At 32.1% G+C, this 21,473-nt stretch overlaps 1 protein-coding gene across 22 annotated transcripts in view; it reads right to left on the minus strand.

The window, feature by feature from the left end:
- The window catches only part of LOC145239782 (transcriptional enhancer factor TEF-1-like), a 258,906-nt gene that overhangs the window by 43,803 nt on the left and 193,630 nt on the right, over positions 1 to 21,473 (minus strand). For 12 of the 22 annotated variants that reach the window (XM_080103264.1, XM_080103260.1, XM_080103270.1 and 9 more), the window contains 2 exons: positions 20,058 to 20,092; positions 18,541 to 18,570 (listed from right to left, as the gene is read on the minus strand). In XM_080103264.1, the coding sequence (XP_079959390.1) occupies positions 18,541 to 18,570; positions 20,058 to 20,092 (65 nt within the window). The remainder of the gene's footprint in view (positions 1 to 18,540; positions 18,571 to 20,057; positions 20,093 to 21,473) is intronic. The other 10 variants (XM_080103266.1, XM_080103262.1, XM_080103273.1 and 7 more) reach the window with 1 other exon arrangement.

The following is a 21,473-nucleotide window of genomic DNA, read 5'->3' on the forward strand; positions in this document are numbered from 1 at the left end:
AGGAAACATCAGTTATTATCAGCAAACAGCTGATGATGACCTCTGTGAGAACTTCTACTGGGTACTGATTAATAAATAATAATAATAATATACAAGTAAAGTTTTAGCTATGCCATGACCTACTAATATGTATATATATATATTAGTAGGTCATGGTTATGCAAGAAGAATGTCATAAAAGATACGTCACAGTTTATGAATTTTCAAAATAAATTTCGAAATAGAATAAATAGTCGAACTGTTGTGACCCAATAGGTCACAGACACGTCTTCGAACCCATCTATGTTGTTGATTATTCCTACTTTGTGTAAGTATGCTTAAATTCAATTACATCAGATTTAAGCAGGAAATGCCAGCGAACACAATGTTGAATGTAGTAGACGAAACAAAAAACATCGACATGGATGAATGGTATGTGAAAAAAAAAAAAAAAAAAAAAAAAAACCCAAAGTGCATTTTAGTTAATAGTTTAAATAAATAAAATCTATAAAATTTTAAAATTTACTTTTGAAATTTTAACAGTTATTATGAAAATATTTCAATTGAATATTGCATATATATTTTTTGAGTGACTGTCATGAAAGGACATGGTTCTATATCCAAGGACCAGTCAGTAAATAAGGTGGATTTTGCAATAAAATGACTCCTGGAAAATTTCGCCAGGAAAAATAAAAAAACTAATTTTATTTTTTTATATAGTCTGCAGTGGAGTAAGAACCATGAAACAATCTGTAAGCAACTGAAACAACTGTTACTTTCCAGCAGATCTAATTCAAGCAGATCATATACTTCAGATGGAACAGGGTCGTGTAGTATATGTAGTATATATCCGATGGCTCGATGGAACACCTTGCCAAACAAATGCATTTCAGGTAAAAATTATTACATACTTACAGGTCATGTAATAATTAGTATAAATAAAAAAAATAATCATGAAAAATTACCCAATGGAAAAATAATTACAATAAAACTAAAATTTATTGAATTATAGTTTTATTCTATATTACACTTATCTCCTTTGCTTTCCCTGATTTCAATTAAAATCCATTATTTCAAAATACCAAATGTCGGACCCATTGTTTCTATGAATTTTTTGTTAAAACTACATCTAGCGCATCTTCTACTTGATCATTTTTCATAATTCTTGGAATTTGTATTAATTTCAACATGACATGTAAGTACATAATGCTTTTACCTGAAATGCATTTCTTTGAAATTCCATTACACTGCAGAAGAACCAAAATCGAAAAGGCCAGATCTGAGCTCTCAGAAAGATGTGTCAGCCGGTGGCAATCTGGTAGTTTCCACAGTACTTCCTACAATCACATTGTCTTTGTGAACGATATTTGAAAGATTAATAGTTTCTTCATTTGCATCAACAAATAAGCTCTTATGCAAACATGGTTCTCCATACATATCAACACATTCTTCAATAAATATTTCAATTTGTATTTCTCTGTTTAAATCTCAAGCACTCCAATGTGTGCCATTTTGTATGCTTGCAAAACCGATATTTCTGAAGATTGAAATCATTTTTGCTATAAACACAGAGTATATGTTGAGAAAACAAAACAAAAAAACCCAAATTTTATTTTTAATTCCCCCCCCCCAAATAAAACCCCTTTATTCATTGAATAACCTTCATATACATCTAAAATTACACATGAAATAATTTTTATAATAGTAAAAAAGAAAAGGAAGGTAAAAGCTTCTTATATATAAAAGCAAGGTGAATATTTTAAAGGCAAAAATAAAGCTGTAATTTGTATTCTAGTTAAGTCTACGCAAAAAAGAAAAGTTTCTTAGGAATGTCAAGCCCCAAAAATAATCTTTATAAGCAGCACAATCAAAGGGAAACAACTCTATTTATACACAGTTATCTACCTTGAATGAATTATATGTCAACATAAATTGGACAAAATATTAGAGAGAGAGAGAGAGAGAGACAGAGAGAGAGAGAGAGAGAGAGAGAGAGAGAGAGAGAGAGAGAGAGAGAGAGGTTCATCAACGTTTCGTCTTTATTGTAAGACTTCTTCTGGATGAATGAAATTAAAAAAATAAAATATCAGTACAATATTTGAAAATATTTTTGATGTAATGAAATGTTTGACTTTGTTCTATTTCAGAATGAAAGAAGTTGGAAATTAAAAAAAAAAAAAAAGAAAAAAAAAAAGAAAGAGCATCGCGTTGTGAAAGAGTAAGATTTTTTTTTTTATATATAGCATCATATAGCCGTTAATATTTTAAAAAAGATATCATGCAATTCATATTCTTTTTGGAACAAATATGTCCGTTATAATCAAATATGGATGTGCAAACACCACCTAAAATAATTCATACATATAATCAGGGAATAAATTACATAACAAAAATACACTAATTTCATTTCAGTTACACATCCATATTTGATTATAACGGACATATTTGTTCCAAAAAGAATATGAATTGCATGATATCTTTTTAAAAATATTAACGGCTATATGATGGATGCTATAGTTTTACTCACTTTCACAAGAGATGCCCTTAAATTTTGAATGACTTTTTTCATTTATGTATAGAACAAAGGCATACATTTTATTACATCAAAATATATTTTCAAATATTGTTATGGTATTTTATTTGCTTAATTTCATTAATCCAGAAGAAGTCTTACAACAAAAACGAAACGTTGATGAACACGCAACTTAGTCTGTCCCTTTTTTATCTCTCTATCACGTCGGAGTACTATTTCCATTATACTCGTCATATTAAAAATAAAATGTCAAAATGTAATAGAGTCTACGCATTTTGGTCAATAAAACCCTTCTCAATACGTTGACAATGACGAAGTCATAATAGAATATGAAGGCATTGTTTGAAAAATAAATAAAAAAAGCTTGCATTTACACGATATCATTATCATTTTAAGGGATATTATTAAAAATTAATTCGATTTATATGAATATATGTGTAGAGAGGAAGATCTCACTGACTGAAAGATTACTGAAACTAATGAAGATTTTAATTTTGGAATCATCTTTTTTTTTCAATGGACACTACATGTAATATGTGTGCATTGAATAAAAATATATATATATGCTCCTGCACAAATTGAGCACTTTTGTTATGTTTTTTTTCTATAACAACGAATTACACACACGTAAATATGCATAAACTACAACAGGAAAAACAAATAAAACACGGAAAGAAATCATCAAAAATAAGATTTATCAGTTGCGTTTCAACAATCGTCTTAAGAAAAAGGGATCTGTATAAAATCAGAAAATTTCTTGTATTTCAGTTTTTCTTGTGTTTAATTTGTTATTCTTTTGTTGTTTCTATATATTCTGTCTCTATAGCATTTCATGAAACATTAGGTATTTTACACACACACAATATGTGTGTGTGTGTGTGTGTGTGTACACGATTTGCCTTAAATAAGTTTCTAGACTCTTTTTGAAATTGCATTTAAAATTGTCATAGCCTCTTGAAAATTCAGTATTTCATTGCTATACATCTTATGAGACGATCTACCAATTTTTATGATTTCATGTTCAAATGAACAGCTATAGTAGGAATTGGAATGCACTCTACTAAAGCCTGATTGTTACAGCTGGTGAATGTCAAAAATGCAATCTAGACGTGAGAGCACTTTAGAAGAATGATATGCGATAAAATTCTGTCTTAAACTTGGAAAAAATTCCACAGAAAAAGATGGAATGCTTTAGATTGCTTTTGGACCACCTTGCATGAATCGAACATTAGTTTTTGAGTGGCATAAGAAATTCAAAGAAGGCATAGAGTCTGTGAGAAATGATGAGAGGTGTGGGAGGAATAAGGAAGTCAGAACATCAGATTTGATTGGCCAAAAAAAGAATTTCATGGACCAAGACCGTCATGTGTCTGTAGAGATAATAAGCGCACAGTTTGATGTCAGTGTGGGAACTGTACACAATTACTCTCGAGGGTCTGAAAATGTGGGAGATTTGTATGAATGCACCAGTTCACAACTACATAGTTGTCACAGACTATTTAACCAAGGTGGGCATCAAAACAGTTCCTCACTCTCCCTATAGTCCAAACCTTGCCCCCCTGTGACTTGTTTACTCCCTAAGCTCAAGGAAAAACTTAAAGGCTGTCGTTATAAGACAATGAGGAGATGAAAGAAGCTGTGACAAGAGTCATTGAAACGTTACAATAGAGGATTTCCATGGGTCCTTCCAGAAGTTGTTGGAACAGTACAACAAGTGCATTGCAGCAGGAGGAGATTACTTGGAAGGGGACCAGAGTTTCATGCGTGCAGTATCAATAAAAGTGCCCATATGAACCAAGTGTGGAAACTTATTGAGGGCACCTATATATATATATATATATATATATATATATATATATATATATATTGCTTTGAAGAAAATAGCCGGCAAAACCTGAGGGGCTCCTTTCATCAACAGACTCATCAGGAGTTAATCATTGATCATAGAAAAATAAATTAAAAAAAATAAAATATCTCGCAAGAGCGGAGACTTAATGGGGTGTGCGTGTGTAAATTTTACCGAGGAGAGAAAAAAAAACGGAAGGATGGGTGAGAATACGAATAAAATAAAATATTTACAATTATGTAAAATATACGTACAAGTGGGGACAAAGCGGAGAGTTAAAATAAATCCCCAAATAAGACTAATAGCTTAAGGTATTCTTTCTGTCAACAGAGAGAAGGTTTGCATAAGAGAATGGAGACCGACTCCAAAATCCGCAAGTGATTTTGAGAGTCAGCCCAGTGCAAAATTCTAAAACACTATTTTATATACATTGGCACAGACTGGATTGGCCAATGGCAGATTCCAAGGTGGAAGAAAGGGGGTAAGAGCAACAAGGCTTGACCAATCTTATTTTTGCTGGAACATGTTGTTTGATTAGAGTCTGCAAATTTAAGGAGGTTCGACCTACATAGTCAGCAGCGCACTGACAATTAAATTCATAAACTACATTACTTTTTGTGATGTAAGGTAAACCATCCTTAACAACTAGGGAAATGCAGACTTTAAACAAAAGACCACACGTAGAGCAACGGACGGGAAGCAATTTGAAACAGATTTAATGATTCGTCTACCCAAACATTGACCGATTTCTCCAATCCAAGGGACCTTTAAGTAAACAGGACACCTGGAGAGACCAAAGAACGCAGGAGAATTGTATTTTTAACTTTATTTTTAATAATATAATCAATTAAATTCTTCGGATAACCGTTTTAAATGAAAATATCCATGACGGTCTTCATTTCGCGTTCTAGTTTACCAGAAGAACAAATTCTAAGGGCTCTATACATTAATGTCTGAATAAGTCCAGTCTTCTTAGAAGTAGGCACAAATGAACGCCAGTTCATATATAGGCTGGTAAATGTCGGCTTACTGTAGACTGTTGTAAAAAAAGAACTTTTACTGCGTTCAACTAAGACGTCCAAGAAAGGCAAGCAACCGTCATTCTCGTTCTCCATAGTAAATAATAATGTATAGAGAGAATTAAGTTTGTTGAAAAATGTTTTCGTCTCATTTTCAGAGGCAAAAGCTGCGAAGGTGTCGTTGACGTATCTAAAATATATTGATGGCTTCGATACATCGTTGAATAATACCGACTCGTAAAATCCCACAAAAATGTCAGCCAATGCAGGAGCAAGCGGAATTTCCATCTGAACCACGTCGATCTGACTATACATAACGTTGTCGAAGCTAAATTCTACTGCTTTACTACAGATCAACAAATATGAATCTGGGGAAAGGTGGAGGGGTTAACGAACTATTATAAAGAGAGTCAGCACAAATAGTAATAGTTTCATTTGTAAATAAACTGAACACTTTGAATGAGCACAAAGTTATTTTCAACACCAGGTTGCAGCTCACATAAATGTTCAACAAACCTAAATGAGTCGGGAATGCAATTTTTAGTGTACAGAGCCTGAACCGGTTCTATAATTGTCAATAGCCATTGGGCTAGAGAGCATTGGGTAGACTCCATCATAGAGCAGGATACCTTCCTTGTGTTTTAGGAAGTCTGTAAGTCTCAGTGAACCAAAAAGCCTTATTTTATCGTATACCTCTTTAGTAAAATAACCTTTCTAATAGAAGTATAAAAGGCACTTCTGAATCTTGACTTCATTTTTATAAGTATTATTGCAGGTTTCAACAGGACCAGTACGTCTAATCAGGATTATTTCAAATCAACATTTTCTGGACATAATCTGCACGATTCAGGATAACGACGCCAAATTGGTGTGTATGGCTGTCACTCCAGGAGGAAGCCTCTTCTGAAGGCAATACACAAGAAAGCCCACAAACAGTTTGTTAAAGACATGTCACTAAAGCCCATAAATTACTGGAACCATGTCCCATGGTCTGAGGAGACAAAATTTAATTTGCTGGTTCTAATGGCCTTAAGCATGTGTGCTGGCGACCTGATGAGGAGTACAAAGATAAGTGTGTCATGCCTAGTCAAGCATGGTGGTGGGAATGTCATGGTTTGGGGCTGCATGAGTGTTGCAGGTATTGTAGAGTTACATTTCATTGAGGGAAACGTGAACTCCAACACGTACTGTCAAATACTGCAGCAGAGCATGATCCCCTCCCTCCAAAAACTGGGTCGCAGAGCAGTGTTCCAGCATAACAATGACCCAAAACACACATCAAAGACAACCACTGCTTTACTGAAGAGGCTGAGAGTAAAGGTGATGGACTGGCCAAGCATGTCTCTAGACTTGAACGCAATAGAACATCTTTGGGGCATTCTTAAGCAGAAGGTGGAAGTACGCAAAGTATCAAATATCCGCCAGCTCCGCAACATCGTAATTGAAGAGTGGAAGAGCATTCCAGTGGCTACATGTGAAGCTCTCGTAAACTCCATACCCAAGAGAGTAAAGGCAGTTTTGGATAATGATGGTGGCCACACAAAATATTGAGAGTTGACATGTTGTATGTTAATATTGAAAACATTTCGTAAGGGGTGTATTCACTTTTGTTGCCAGGGATTTAGCTTTTAATGGCTATATTTTGAGTTATTTTGAGGGGAAAATAAATTAACTCTGTTATATATATTGCAGACAGACTACTTTTCATTGTGTAAAAAAAATCATTTTTTCAGTGTTGTCCCATGAAGAGATATACTTAAATATTTGAAGAAATATGAGAGGTGTACTCACTTTTGTGATACACTGTATATATACACACATGTACATATACATACATATGTATATATACACACACACATGTACACATAAATACATGGCAATTGCTTCATCTTTACAGACGTTAGCCATCCTAATGCTCCCCACCAACCTTATCATAGTTTTTGAAGATGACTTTTCAGGCCAGCATTTGATTTGAACAGTCTGCCACAGATATGGCAGACAAAGTTGTGCGTTGAAACTGTTTTTTTTTTTCTCCCTCTGCTCGTGGCATGTGTTTTTTTGTGGTTAATGTAAGCCGCTTTTGAGAGGAGCACACGATTACAAGCCTCACATTTCCAACTGCTCAATTCAATGGGCAAAACCGACACATTACATTTCCGAACGTTTCTTTTGAGTTCAGCATGATCGATTCTTTCCCTCGCAAAAATTTCAGATACCCTTCTAACTAGCCTCCTCCATTCAGGCTGGCATTTTGAACAGGAATCTTGAAAGTTTTAAGATTGTCTTTTATGCAATCTTTGAAGCGCTTCTTTGTCGATGTTGAAGATGTTTCACAGTGTAACGATAATTGTATATATGTACATATAAAAAAAAACAAAAAAAAAACAGATAGACTTAATTGGATGATGATGATGATTATATAAAATGATGGTCGTCATATAAAATGATGATGCAGATGATCACATAAAAGGAAGCGAAAGGATCACTCGATTTGGAAAGGAAAATCATGCGATCCGAATGGACCAATAAGATGGGAAAAAAAAAAAAAAAAAAAAAAAAATTGGCGCCGAAATTCAACAACCAAAAATCGGAAAACTTTGGAAGGCAGTTGCGAAAACATTTCCAAAGATGACGGACGTCAATATATATATATATATATATATATATATATATAACTATAGGATACAGCGCGACTCCGTTGATGGAATATCAACGATAAAAAAGATAAAAAAAAAAGAAGAGAAAACGTTAATCTCAAATTAACGTTAAAAGAAAAAAAAAAACAAACAAAAAAAAAAGGGAAACAAAACAAAACAGATTTGAAATAAGAAAAAGAGGGAAGGGGGTGGAGAAGTTGAACTAACCTCCAAATTGAACTATGGCCAACTGGTTGGAACATTTTTCTTTCTCCTGTTTTTATGTTTTCGTTTTTATACATTGTGAAAATTAAAAAAAAAAAAAAAGGGAAAGCTGTATATATGTACATACAATGATGCGTTTGTTCTTTCTTTCCTTCTTCCACGAGATATGATCATGTTCACCCACCTACAAATTCACCCTAAGCCTATAAGTATCGTTCCAAGTCAAAGATTGAATATACATACCCCATCCAAGTAATCTTGCCTGACAGAGAAGGGAATAACGGAACGATATTTGGCGCGACCTTCCATTAACTCTCTCCTAATTACCTAGAGAACACCAAGTAGAAATCTAGGCGGGAGGTCGTCACAACAGTCATAAGTTCGCCGTAAAACAGCTGCTTAGGCCGCCTCACATCCTCCATTCAAACAACATGACCTACCCAGTGCAATCGGTTCCTTATCACCCTTGCTTTAATGCTCAAACACTCAGCCTTCTCGAGAATATCCGTGTCAGGTGTTAGTGACTGCCATTTCACATTTAGAATTTGCCTGAGGCATTTCTGATGGAATCTCTTGAGTTGCTTTAAGTGTCGACGTTGTGTTGTTCAACATTCCGATGAGTAAAGTAAAACAGAAAGTACACAGGTCGAGTAAACACTGATCTTGGTTTTGATAGAGATGCCACGATCACATAACAGCCGTTTTTCTAGTATTCCAAATGCTGTGCTGGTCCTCTGGATGCGAAGATGTATCTCCGTATTCAGAGAGCCATCATTGGAGACTGTGTTACCTAAGTATACAAATGTGTCCACAAACATCCAGCCTACTTTCCGCTACATAGATATTTGGTTCAATGTATGGAGCACCAGGTGCAGGGGTGAACATCACTTTCGGCTTCTTAATGCTGATAGTTAAGCTAAAGGCATCACATGCTACTGAAAAACAATTCACAATATTTTGCATATCATGCTCCAAACGAGACACAAAATCATCATCAGCATATTGCAGTTACCCAACTAGACCTCCAAAGGCTTGTGACTTCGCATTAAATCTTCTTAGTTTAAATACTTTGCCAATAGTCGTAAAGCTGTGAAAGACGCCATTATTGCAATCCTTAAATGTGTATGCAAGAAGCACTGCCAAGTAAATTGAGAATAAAGTTGAAGCCAGAATATCCCCGTTTCACACCGTTGTCAACAGCAAACTCCCCACATAATTGCCTGTTGAATGCAACAAAAACCTTCATATTTCTGTGAAGTTCTTGAAACATCTTGATAAAGGTAGGAGGACATCTAATCTTCCCAAGAATTACCCACAAAACCTGTCTGTTTATGGTATCGAACACCTTTGTAAGGTTCACGAATACTTGATAAAGTGGCATCTGTTGTTCAATACATATTTCTTGCAGCTGCCTTGCAGTAAATATCATATCCACAGTGCCTCTATCCTCAGTGAAACTGCATTGTGACTCAGGAATGATTAACAGACAGATGTTTTCGATGAGTCTATCCAATAAGACTTTCGGCAGCACCTTCCCTGCCAATTCAAGAATCATTTTCCCACGGTGATGATCAGTCAGATTTTGTTCCTTTCCCCTTGTAGAGAGAGACTAATAGGTCATTTATCCAATCCTGTCGTACTGGTGAACCCAGCCAAGACTTTTTGATCAGCGTGTGTAATGCATTGGCTACACACATCCCTCCATGTTGAAGCAGCTCAATGGGAATGCAGATTGGTGCCTTCCCAGCCTTTATCTTCTTCATAGCAGAGACAACCTCATCGAGTGAGAATAACTTATCCATGTTATGAAGAATGTCAAACTGAGGCAGGCCGCCAATGACATTTTCATCAACAGTTGCTGGGTTGAAAAACAAATCAGCAAAGTGCTCCATCCATCCCTCTCTGATTTTATCTGGATCTTTGATGTGAGTTGACCTATCTTTGGACAGTAAAGGTACAAAAGCAGCAGGCTTTGGGCCAAAAACCTGCTTAAGAAGACTATATAACTGATGAACCGCCCCCTGAAGTAGACACTTTATGAAATCTCAACACTAACGTACAACGTACTGTACATGCAATAACGCTTATCTCTGAGTGGCTTCCGGGCCTTGATAAGCGGTGACCCCCTTGTAAAAAAAAAAAAAAAAGTGTCTTTCCAGTCGTCAGCAGATTGAACCTCTGCAGATATACTGGACCACCACACATTCTTCATTCTCTCTGTAGAACCACCTTATTCTCCTTGTATTTTCTTTTGACGACTGTTCTATTTTCGAGATTGTCATTCAAAAGGGTTTCATGGAGGACCTTCTTTTCCTCCAAAAGAGCCTTTATCTCTTAATCATTATCATCAAACCAGTCTTTGTGTACAGACTTCTACAGACCAAATATCTCCACTCCAGAAGTATATACCTGATCTTTAAAAGTTTCTCATGTGTCATCAAACTCAACTGTGCTTAGCTTTTCCTCCAAAGCCATGCGAATTGCAGGATCTTTTAGTTTGGAGACTTCAACATGTTTTAGAACCCTAACCCCTGCCATTCGAATCTTCCGATGAATGCAGAGCTTAAATATTTTTCACGTACCAAGTTGTGATCAGTGTCACAGTCAGCACTATGTAAAATGCGCACATAGCACATGTCTCTCATACGTGTGAGTATAAAGTCGAACATATGCTCATGCTTTGATCGGAGGTGTGTCCATGTGACTTTAAGCTTGCGTTTTTGACGGAGGAATGTATTAGACACAACAAGATTAAATTCCGAACAAAGCTGCAGTAGAAGTAAACCATTACTCTTGACTTTGCCGATGCCATAACGGCTAAGATCATCCCATATACCATGTTCCCGACCAACACGCGTATTGAAATCACCGAATACAATCAGCTTCTTTTCAATTAGTACAGCTGCAATGGTATTTCGAAAAGTTTCATAAAAAGAACATGTTTTCCTCTGTGGATTCCATAGTTGGTGCATACACCGACAGAATAGACAAGTATCAACCACATGCCAGAGGGACTCTGAACTTCATGAGACGATCAGTGATTCGAGTTGGATGTTCAGTATTCTCAACGAGAGTGGATCTAATCTCCAAGCCACCATCCCACTTCATGCCCTCTGATTTACCTTTCCAGAAAAGTGTGTAACCCAACTTCACTTCAGTAATTTAGTCCTTGCCTGATAGACGTGTTTCAGACAAACCTTCTACATCAATGTTTAATCTTTGTAGCTCATTCATAACCAGTGCCATTTGTCACTCAAGACGTGCATTTTTTCTAGATCAAGAAGAGTTCTAACATTCCAAAAACTTATGTTCAGTTTCATCTTATACACATTTATATTATTTATTCAATTATATATATATATATATATATATATATATATATATATATATATATATATATAATGTATTCAATTACATATATATTTATAATTTATCTAATTATAATCATATATATATAATTTTTTCGTTTCCATAGATAATTTATTCAATTACATATATATATACACACACACACACATATATATATACATATACACTTTATTCAATTATATATATATATATATATATAATTTAATAAAGTATATATATGTAATTGGATAAAGTGTGTATATATATACGTAATTGAATAAAGTGTGTGTGTGTGTATGTATATATATATATATATATATATATATATATACACACATGTAATTGAATAGTGTATATATATATGTAATTGAATAAAGTTCAATTACACACACACACACACGTAAAATTATATATTATATATATACACATATATATATATATATATATATATATATATATATATATATATACACACACACACACACACACTTTATTCAATTACACACATATATGAGTGTGTGTTTCTAGGCTTAAAGCAATGAATTTCTTTACGTACACAAAATTTGATATAAAAAGTTTATATTTATCACAAATGAAATGTATTAAATAATTTTAAATAATATTGCTTGGATAAAGAAAAACTTCATGTAAATATCACAAAAAATGGCAAAAGCAATGAAAAAACATTTCTAGAAAAGCAAGCATAGTTTTCTTCCTTTATTGGAAACCAACCTGAGGAATGGATCGAGTGTTGGTATATAAAAAGGAAATTGCAACAAAAATGTTAGTAATCAGACAAGGCGAAATAATGTACGCTCATACAGCCAATAAGCAAACATTTTAAATGACTAGACTTCTTTCTCTTGAAACGTTAAACAAACACAAAAACAAAAAATAAATAAACATTTGAGATAAATTTCAATTAGAAAATAAAAAATAAAAATTTTCAATTAATGGACATGATGTTTGGTCTCAGAAATTATTCATGTAGAATTCTGTCTAAAGTCGGCAGTGCAGAAACCATAACTGTAGCATTTAAGAAATGCTAGTAGTGATGACAAAATCTCAAGCTTAATCAGCGTCTTTGTGTGAATGCATCAAATTTTACGAGATTTCAAAAACATTTTTAAACAACAATAAAAAATTGTATGTATGTTATCACCTCTCACAAATATAAAAAAAAATTAAATAATCAGCAGAAATTGATTGGTAATGAATGTTATTTTGCTGATATAAACAATACCAACTTAATACATTTTTAAATCAATAGTTCCCAAAATCAAATTATGCCAACCCATTGACTAATAAAGTACAATTTTAAATAAATACATTTTATGTTCTTACATAGTTATTTATTCCTGTACGAATTGTTCGTTTAAAAATCATTTTTAATTTTACATACATACATATAATATATATACTTAGTTTCAAAATTAATACTCCTGTTTTTTTTTTTTAAATTCTACACATATTAATCTAATACAATAGAATATATTTCATTTTGATCAAAGTAGATTAGCTACAAGAAAACTCAGTTACTTGAAAATTTTAGAAGAAATAATAGAAATGTTAAAAAAAAGATTTCTGGGCTTGGAACAGAAGTCAATTATTCATTTATGAAATTCCTCACAAGATTATTCAAGTCTATAAATTTACCCATTTCATACATCACACCAATACAATAACCAGTTCCCTGCATTGCTATAGCTTTCTTATACTCCGACATATCTAAATTTACCAAAATTTATTTCAATTTATCTACACTTCTTCTCACCCAATTCATTCTTGGACTCTTCTCCAAAAATATAATAAAATGAAAAAAAATATAATATGGTGATATGGGCCAGGTTTAAAAAGAAAGAGGATTCCTCATCCTGCTTTATATATATATATATATATATATATATATATATATATATATATATATATAATTATCATTATTTCATGTGTCCACATAAAACTTTATAAGGAGATATATTTTAGTATTTATTTCAATAGCGCTCAGTATGTGAGTAGAGCTAAATAGTAAGTTACGAAAATATATTTATGGCAATTAAGGTACACAGACTTTTCAGTATTTCATTTTCATGAGAACTCATCAGCCTAACAAGTCAGACCGATGATGAAATGCAAAAAATTCTATGTAGCTTAATTGTTATATATATATATATATATAACACACCCACAAATAGAATGAGTATGCCAAAAAATGTATATTTCGTTAATGCTTAACATACTAAGGTAAATGTTAATAATTTTTATGTCTTTTAAATGCCAGAAATATTAATTACATATCACCTCCTCCCTCCCTCTGATTATGGGCAAACCCAATTATTCTATTTTTAGTCTACATCCCCCTTCCCCCTCCAAAAAAACTTGGACTGAAGGTAGGAATAAATTAGTAAATAAAAAAGTATACTCCTCCAGCACACTAACAGTTTTGTTATACAATTTTTAGAAAATTATTATCAATTAAACACCACATTTTTCATTTGATTAAACTAAAAAAAATAAAAAACAAAAATAAAAACAACCTATTATCTGCAGATTAATCTTGAGTAAGTGGTTGGAGTTAAAAAAAAAAAAAAAAAAAATGCCATTCCTCATTGTATCACAAAATACTCATTTTTTAGCAGATTTTCTATGCAAGTTTCATGGCAAATAGGCCTACTACTCGACTTTTGAAATGATTTTTAACTAAAATAACCAGCTTTAGAAATGTCTTTTTGGATTTTCGAGCAGGAAGGTGGGATATTTATGTTAAGCTGTCATAGCAAACTAAGTGTTCTTAAAAAAAAAACAAAAAAAAACTAAACAGCAAGTCAATTTTTCAAAAAGTAATTTTTTTGCATAATCTGAAAATCTAGTGTTGAATCTATGAATTATGTCCTGAGTTTTGAATGATCAACTCTTTGTGGCGGTATAGTTATTTTAAATAAAATGTACATAAGATACAAAAGTACCACTTTTAAAAATTGAACAAGCCAATTGCAAATATTTGGAAAGTGGGGGGGGGGGGGTATTGTCCAAAATTTCTCTTCTTATATTAAACAAACAAAAAACAATAAGGAAAAATATGTATGATGTATGTACCTGTTACTAAACGAAAATGTCATATTCCAAAAATCACATAAATTGATCAAGTAATTATAATTTTAAATAAGAAAATAAAATTTTATGAGTATTCCAGGAGTGATAATCTCGCCTATCATTTTGAAAAAAAAAAAAAAAAAATCAAGTATCAAAGGGAGATAACAATTAATTCATACAAGATTTACGCTGTATTGCTTATGAATTCTCATTAATCGCTTAAAAATGACTATTATAAAAATAAAACTACTTGATCAATTCATATTATTTTTGGAATATGTTTGGATTTTGTCACAAGTACATACATTATACAGATTTCTTTTTTTCTCCTAATTTCCAAATTTCATGTTTCACTGTTAGTTAAAAAAAAAAACAAAAACAAAAAAAGGCACTAAACATTTTAGATGGTAGATGGAGAATGATGTAGTTGTTCGACAAAAAAAAAAAAAATTAATTAGTTTGAAACCTGTAGATATCTTATGGAATCAGTTATATCTTTATAGGTAGAAAATTGATTTTTGTTGTTTACATGAGATCAAGCTATCTATTGCATGCATGGTAAGTGTGAAAACATTAAACCCTAAAACAAAATAACAAAATTTAAGAAACCATTTTCAATGTTCTCATTTCAACTATTTTTTTAATAACTAATCCGTGCATATAATAACGCATGAAACATGCCATGCTGAGGGTGTACGCAATCGGATTATTTATAAATATAAATTCATAAAAAGGCGTTTGCTTCATTATCTTACAAATAAAAACAGCAACAAACAAATCATACATATAGAAAGTTGGCAAAGTTTTTCGGCATGTCAATGTGCGGGCCAGGTGTATATGCGTCACCTTTTGTATATAAATGGTCCGTAGATTCATTTGTTTGAGACATTTTTCATAAAAGAAATAATCTGCAAATGATCTTGTTTGACGAACATGTTTTATATCTGAATTTTATCATATAATGATATTGTAATAGATAATGGGGTAATCTTGCAGTATAATTAACAGCTGAGAAATAAAAAAAAAATACAATTAATAACTTTCATAAAAACTCATTAAAATCTAATTTTGTAATAACCTGTATACTTTTAAGATGCGAAAACTGATTGTACGCTGTCAAAAAACAAAAAAAACAAAAAAAAAAAACAAAACTAGAAAAAAAAAACAAAAAAAAAAAAAACAAAACAACAAACACTAGCATTAAGTTGGGAGGGGGGGGGCAGCAAGGCAAAAGGTAAGTGGTAGAATAAATCAGTTTTACCCACTATTTCTTTTTAAAAGAATGGAACCCCATCCCTCTAACAACAGCGTGAGAGGCAATCATTTTTTTCCTCATATATTGAAAAAAAAAAAAAAAAAAAAAAAAGTTTCAGTACCTTAAATGTATACAGGTTGATAAAAAAATGAACTTTTAATGAGTTTGGTTAAAGTTATTTGTTATTCTATTCCTCTGCTATTTACTATACTGCAAGATCATGAGAATTGCTATACCTCCAAAAATGAAAATAATATTGCTGATAATACAAATGTTTATGCTTCTACTAGTTGTGATGTGAATTAGTGCGTATATCACCAGATGCAGTTCCATATCATATCCAAAACAGATTCTATTCCACCGAGAAAATGAACTTCAGATGGTCATAGCTACATCGAAACGCATGTTTCTCGTTAGATCATAGAAGTTAAACGATGTTGAACCTGGTCAGTAATAGATTGATAATACCATGGCGCTGTATGTGGGAGATGATTAGCCCTTCATGAAGCCCTATGTGTGTGTGTGTGTGTGTGTGTGTGTATGTTTATATATTATTGGAAATATATTTCCAACAGTATGTTATGTATTAAGCTGCTTTTTATGGATGGTGTTGTTTGCTGGATAATATTATTAACCAAACATTATAAGTCGACCCATTTGGTCGGATATAAGTAAAGAATACTACAAAATGAAAAATAAGACTTGTACAAATTCTTTACTTATGTTCAGACCCACAGACAAATTACATTGTTTAGTAATATTACCTGCACAAATAAGTAGCATCAACAAAAAAGCAATCTATTACATAACGTACACACATATAGAACATAATCTTAAAGTTATGTGATCAATTTTTTAAACACCCAATACAGTAGCGTCCAAAACTAAGGGACAACATTTTAAAACCTTTGTTAGAAATAATCGTGAAAAGCTAAAATTTTGACAACTGGTAGTCGTTATCATCCATAATAATATACTAAAATTTGAATCATTTGCAAAGGATAGAAAAAGAATTATAACAATTATTTATTTTTAAAATAGGAACGTTCAAAAGTAAGGGACAAAACTCAGAAAAACAATGTAAACAGCCAAAAAACAATAAAAATACATGTACAATCAATATTTAGTAAATGATCCCTTGCTCTCAATGACAGTTGCACATCTTCAACTACAAGAACGAATCAGTTCTTGACAATCCTAAATATTAATTTTAGACCATTCTTCTTGAAGCTTCACCCACAAATCCTGTGTTAGTGGGATTTCTTTCCATAACTTTCACTCCTAAGGTCTTCCAAAGATTTTCTATTGGATTTAAGTCAGGACTTTGTGGTGGCCAATCCATAATTTCGAAATCTTGCTCGTTAAGGTAACTCATTACCACCTTTGCCTTGTGACATGGGGCATTATCTTGCATAAAGGTAACCCTATCGAAACCTGAATTCTGTATGATTGGCACAACATGATCTTGAATAATGTTTTTATAAATCTGCGCGTTTACATGAGTTTATAACCAGACAAAAGGTGCAGTACCTTGGCTGGAAAACATTCCAAATGCCATAATGTTTCCGTCCCCAAACTTGACAGTTTTCTTAGTACACTTTGCACTTAATCTTTCACCAATACATCTCTTTACATTGTTTTTTCAATCATTTCCAAATAAATTAAACTTGCTTTCATCACTGAAAAATACTTTTGCCCAATTTTCATATGTCCAAATTACATACCCGTTTGCAAACTCTAATCTCTTATTCTTCGAACTAACAAGTGGTTTCTTCCCTGGGGTTCGATTAAATAGCCCTATTTCTTGCAGTCATCTAGAAACAGTCTGTCTTGACACATTAACACATGAGGTACTATTTGTAACCTTTTAATTTCTGTGCAAGACTTAAAACGGTCCTTTAATGATATATGCTGCATTATTCAATCTCTTGCCGAAGTTTTGCGGGGTCTGTCGGTTTTAAAAGCACTAACTACTTTGCCAGTATCATTGTAGGATTTAACAACCCTGCCTACAACACTCTTGGAATGTTTCACTTTCTCTGAAATCTCTCTAATGGTGTGCTTTTCCTTGTGGAGCTTCCCAATAGCTTGTCTCACAGAGTAATCAAGTTTTTGGCGTTTCGCCATGGTGCGACATTTACAAATGACTAAGTAAAACTTATTCAAATCAAAAAATTTGAATATAGCATACTGTTTACATTGTTTTTCTTCATTCTGTCCCCTACTACTGGACGTTCCTATTTTGAAAATAAATAATTGTTATAATTCTTTTTCTATCCTTTGCAAATGATTCAAATTTTAGTATATTATTATGGATGATAACGACTACCAGTTGTCAAAATTTCAGCTTTTCACATTTGTTATTTCTAATATTAGGTTTTAAAATTTTGTCCCTTACTTCTGGACGCTATTGTATATCACACATAAAATGCATATATGTGGGCATCATCATCATCATCATAATAATAATCTCGTTCAAACAAGTCTGATTAAATAAAAGAGACACAGCTTGCCTGTTGATCCTTGTATTTAAGTTTTCCGTTTGTCTTGTACGTCTCAATATCAGGGTTAAAATTATTAATAAAAGAGAAAGAAAAATGTTTACACACCTAGTATTTTCAATTCTGCCAAGAATCATCCTGAGGAAATGAAAAATGAAATGAAAGGATCAATAAGCAAAAATTGTCCATTTTCGTTTGAATCAAACTCGCTTGAATTTAATCGATAGAATAAAAAAGGTCTCATCCATCTGTGTTTCTCTTGCATATGCATGGCTTTTTAAATTAAGCTTTAATTTTAAACAATTTATGTCGATTAATTTAATCACCAAGCAAGCCACATTTTCCCAAAGATCTTATTAAAAAAATAAATTAAAAAAAAAATACTGACCAGCATACAATAGCTCTTATAATCAATATATCGATGTTATCAGACAATTTATTGTCTATAATTACTAGTGATGGGACGATTCCAATATTTTTCCCAATTCCGATACAATTACTGATTCTGTACAAAATTCCTGATTTGATACAATTACAAATTCCGATTCTTTATAAATCTCTAAATATTTAACTATAAGATGATTATTTTCCCCGATTTCTGTAAAAAACATGTTAAATATGCAGATATTTTTGTAAACGTAAAAGTACACTTGTGGGAGATGATCTATAGATTTTAGCTTTATTGGTATTTTAAAATCAATAAATATTTATTATTTTATTATTATTACCAGCGATGGAAGATTTTGCTTTAAACAAAATCAAATTAAAAAAAAAAAAAGACAATTAAAATAATCGTTTTGGCATCAGAAAATAGGCACTAATTTTGTTGATTCTGATACCGATTCCAATACCCTCAAATTTGTTGATTTTTCCTATTCCCGATTCCGATTAATCGTCCCAACACTAGTAATTACACATCGGACACTAAAAATAAGGTCTTCAAAAGACATTTAATGGTGAAGTCTGTTCTATGACACCAGACCATTAAAAAAGCTGAAGTTTTCGACAAGGTGTACATAGTGCACCCAAATCAATTTTGAGACTTTTACTTTGTATTACAGAACCACAAAGCTTTAGTGACCTGATAAATATTAATGATCAAGTTGTGAACAGATTAAGTTTTGGTTACATATATTTCTAAGTCATTACCTGGGGAGCAATACAGCAATACACAAACCTAACTGAATGTGTTCTTTTTTCATTTTCATACAACTAGTGTTTAGAATGACAAAATTTATAGAAATCAGCTTAACTGTGACAATCAGAAACCATCCAGTGGTTCAAGAAATTAGAAACTTTATTTATTTTTCACTTTTTGCAGCAATTTCAAACAATTTATTGATCGGAATTTCTATGATGTGAAATTTAAAGAAATTATCAAACAAATGGTGCCAAATATTGGACAAGTTGTTCCCTTTTCAATACAAAACAACTCTCAGTAAATTTAGTTTTCAAAAGAAAATAGTTGCTCTTGAAAAAGGATTATGTTTTCATGTAATTCCAAATTATTATTGTTCTAATTTTATTAAAGATTATCCCAAAAAGAGAAAAGAAAAAAATGCGTTGTCATTAAATGACAAAACAACAAACAAAAAAAGTGAAAGGAAAAAATTATATATGCTTACTCTTGTGTCTGTGATGCTATTCCCGGAGACCAAAACTGATGAAAATAAAAAAAAAATGATAACAATTAATATTTTTTCTGTTCCAGAAATTTTTCAAGATGTGGATTGATAATTAGTTTGATTCTTGTTCAGAAATTCTCCTACATTAACAAAACAAAAATAAAGAAAAATCTGAATGATGTACATACTTGTAACTAAATGAAAATGTCATATTCCAATAATTATGTAAATTGATCAAGTATTTTTTTTTTTTTAAAAGAAAATTAAATTTTATATCACTTTAAAAAAAAAAAATCTTAAAAACCAAGGGAGACAACTAAACAATAGTTTATATTTACTAGATTTATGTTGTAATGCTTACGAATTCCGTTTAATCACTTAAAAATGATTTTCACATTTATTGGGAGGGTTTCTACCACCATTTTGTTTTATTTCTTATTTTGAAGTGATTATCAAATCTTCAAAGACATCAAGGTCATCTTTTCTTGTTCTCTGGCAGCGTTCGACATGACTCGTTTTTTGAAGCGAATAAACATTTTACATTAAATAAAAATACTAAAAAATTATCCAGTTAGGTAGAAAAGTAACTTATCTTGCCTTTGATAACATTTATTTGTTATATATTTGTTTTTTGATAACTTTTCCATACCTCTGTGTATAGTAAAACAAACCCCCAAAATTAAATTTTTATCAATTTATGTGATTTTTTTTGGGAATATATTTTTGCTTTGTAAATCATACAGATTTTGTTTTTTCTTTTTTTTTAAATATAGGTAGAATTCTGGGCAGGATTTCAAGTTAAATTCAATTTTTACAGGATCTTTTGTTTATTAAAATTAAGTGAAAGTAGAAAATAGTTGAAAAAAAAAAAAAAAAGAAAAAAAAAAGAAAGAAAGAAAGAAAGAAAAGGCCCACCCCATATTAAGAAAGGATTTCTAAATAATAACATTATTTCAGCATGGCTCGCATTCTGTATAAGTACCATATTTGTGTTTGTGTATATATATATAAGGTTTGGCCCAAAAGTAATGCATACTATTTTTAAACTTAAAATAAAACGTGAAGAGCTATGAAGATGGGAGAGATAATATTAAAACAAGCAACCTTTTCTGCTGCAGAATTTATTTTTCTACATAGTCACCATCATTCTCAATGCACTTTTTGCCAGAGATGGAGTGGTGACTATGCATGGGTGTTCACAGCTCATTTTATCACTTACATTTCTGTCACCACTCAGAAATCTATGAACCTATCTCCTAACTGTGGAGACATCTGCTGCATTAGTATTGTAAACGTTCAACAGATGTTAAATGTTGAGCAGTTCAATTTTTTTCCGTACTGAGGAATTAAATGACACATCTCTCCTTCTGACATATGTCCATGACAGATTGCTTTCTTATTCTCACACCGTCAATA

The sequence above is a fragment of the Euprymna scolopes genome, chromosome 19 (genome assembly GCF_053919585.1).
Source record: "Euprymna scolopes isolate OS-2025 chromosome 19, ASM5391958v1, whole genome shotgun sequence".
Lineage (NCBI taxonomy): Eukaryota > Metazoa > Mollusca > Cephalopoda > Sepiida > Sepiolidae > Euprymna > Euprymna scolopes.